The sequence below is a fragment of the Hemiscyllium ocellatum genome, chromosome 35 (genome assembly GCF_020745735.1).
Source record: "Hemiscyllium ocellatum isolate sHemOce1 chromosome 35, sHemOce1.pat.X.cur, whole genome shotgun sequence".
NCBI classification, from domain to species: Eukaryota; Metazoa; Chordata; class Chondrichthyes; order Orectolobiformes; family Hemiscylliidae; genus Hemiscyllium; species Hemiscyllium ocellatum.
In genome coordinates this window covers 16433191-16436039 of record NC_083435.1, presented here as the reverse complement: position 1 = coordinate 16436039, position 2849 = coordinate 16433191, and the positions used below count along the sequence as shown (strand labels likewise).

Here is a 2849-nt window from a genome sequence, read left to right as displayed (position 1 = left end):
GGTTTCACCCAAGCTTTCAGGATCATTTGAGTTGCATTGATAATTCCAAAAATATAGATGGGGTTAGAAATGTGTTTTGTTCATTTTAGAGACTGTTATCACCAGTGAGGTTGGCATCTATATCCAAGAGGGCAGCTATGAGTAACCCAGATGACGATGGACCTGATGCCACAGGTGAGCAGCCCAGGTAAAGGTACTAGAATTCCATCCCTTCATTCTGAGATGGCAATTAACTTTCAGGCATGACAATCACTAATGGCCAGGTAAAGATGGTTTTTTATTGAATGGAAATTTCACAAATGATGTGATTTCAAACTGTGCATACAGGATTTTAGCGTTGGTTTCTGGAATATGGGTCAACTGAGGTTATCATAACATCAGCACCTCCCCATGTCAATGTAAATTAGTAACGTGGCTTACAGAGCAGCGAGGAGGGATACTTAAGCATATTTTTCACCTCCTCCCTGAACCTCCTCTGGGTCAGTGCATAAATACAGGTGTTTGTGCAGGAGCTGGTGCACATCAGGAGGAACGCGAGCCTGACTGTCACATAAAGTGAGCTTGAACCTTGGAAAGCCACAAGCCGAGTAACACCGACACAGATGTGGATGACAGTGATGGGTGCCGACAGCACAATGAAGCAGCTGGAGATGGTAAACAGCAGAATGATGGAGGTCCTCCTGGTCTTCAGCTCGGGGTCTCTGCCCATCTGCCCAGCACTACCTCTGTTGCTCTTCAGGGCCCGGCGAGCTCTGCTGGCTGCTAGGATGTGGTGGGCAGTGAGAGAGTTCAACAGCAGCAGCAGGGGAATAGGAAGAAACATGTTTGTGATGTTGGTGAGCCACCGGTGAGCTGCCCAGGCCAGTGAAGTGTGGTAACTGGCGATTGTACGGCAGCCCAACTGTTCATTGTTCAGAACATGAGTGGGCTCATATCGAAAAGGCAAGGGAATGTTGACCATAATGTTAAAAGCACTCACAATGGATATGACTACATTGGCTGTTCTTTCAGTGCAATATCTTGCCTTCAATTTGTTGCAGCAAATTGCTACAAAGCGGTCAAAGGTGAAGGCGATGGTAAACCAGATGGAGAGTTGGAGGCTGAGCCCTTGCAGGAAGACATTGAGTCGGCAGGCCAGAGTGTATTTCAGCAGCGAGCCCGGGAAATAATCCTTGATGATCTGGCTCACGATCACACTGAAGACAAGGACCATCAGATCTCCTGTTGCCATCGCAGTCATGTAGCGAGTGATTCCTTTGGATAGGCCGCACTTCCCTTGGGAAAAAATCAGCAGTGTCATCATGTTCGCTGTAAAGAAAATCCAATCGTGAAATGTATCAAAACGCCCATCAGGGAGTCACATTGTCAGGGATTCCAGACAGTGGGAGTCGCAAAACTGTGGGGTGCTGTGTGTAATTATATATTTGTGCAACAACAAAAAGCAGTGACATCTCATTTGTATACCATGATCTCTGCCATGGATGTAATTGGGTTTGGGTTAGGGTTAGGAATAGAGTTAGAGTAATTGGAAGAAGACTTGAGGAATAGTATACAAGTAGTTGTCACTTTGACCACTTTATCTCCCCATTTCAAGAAAACCAGTCCTATTTGTTTTGCGGCAGCACAGAGAAGATTCATTTGCCTCATTCTAGGGAATAATGTCTGATTTTGTGAAGAAAGGATATGCCGATATCAGTTTGAGTCCAGGAGACTACGAGGTGGTCTCATTGATACATCTAAGATCGTGAGGTGGAATGGAAAAATGAGAATACCAGAAGCTAGTTTCTTCTTGATAAGACGGATTTAAACAAGGGGACACGGTTTAAGGATGAGCATTTTCTCTTTTCAAACAGAGATAAGGAGGTGTTTATTCTCTCAGACAATAGTTATGATGTGGAATCCTCTTCCTCTGAAGGTTGTGAGGGCTGGGTCGATGAGACCAAGTTGGATAAATCTTGGATACATCACTGAGTGGACACCTATGTAGTGCAGGCGGGCTGATGGAGCTCATTCAGTTCTGCTAATATCCTCCTGAAAGTTGCAAGGTGTTCAAATGACCAATTGGTCAATTCCTACTTCAAATCCATATGTTCCTACATTCCTTTTCTCTGGTTAATGTGTGCCAAAAATGTTGTCTTTTTGACATGTCTGCCACTGTCATCAAGAATCTGTCAACTTCACCATTAAATGCACGTGAGAAATGTCCCTTCATAGCTCCCTCAGTGACAAGGAGTTCCAAACACTCACAAACCCTGGAGAGAAAGCATTCCTCCTCGCCTCAGTCTAAAATTGATATTCCTTTATTCTGAGACTATGCCCTTTCAGATATCACAAAATCGAAGAGGCACGAAGAATGTCACAACAGGTTTTAACCACATAACAGGAATTTGAACGATCACAAGGATAGGATTGAGAATTTCTGTCAAAAAGTGTTTCTCATACCATTTTCAGGTGGAAGCAGAAACTGTCAAAGCACTCTGCCATCGGTGAGACATCCTCACAGCATTTACCCTGTCAAGCCCCTGCAGAATCTGATATGTCTAAATGCGATCACCTCTCATTCTTCTAAAATCCATTCAGTCAACTCCCAAAATGTTTAATCTTTATTCATTATAAAATCCCTCCATATCTGTGATCGACCTAAAAATCCCTCTGAAATCTACCTTTTATGCAATATTATCTTTCTGTCAATATCAAAATCAAAACTGCTCTCTTTACTCCTGAGCATCACCATGTACAATAGCAGTAAGTCTTCCCTACTCTTACACTCTGACTTGAACACACATACCAACAGGTTCAAGAACAGCTTCTGAATTAGAGTGATGAATGGTCTCTCTAACTTCAAAACA

General features: G+C 43.5%; 1 protein-coding gene across 1 annotated transcript; it reads right to left on the bottom strand.

Annotated features, from left to right (window-relative positions):
* Nucleotides 1-403: 403 nt before the first annotated feature.
* Nucleotides 404-1303, bottom strand: LOC132832547 (probable G-protein coupled receptor 139). Its single transcript, XM_060850636.1, has one exon. It carries the CDS (start codon nt 1301-1303, stop codon nt 404-406), a length of 900 nt encoding a protein of 299 aa, XP_060706619.1.
* Between the last annotated feature and the right edge of the window lie 1546 nt (nt 1304-2849).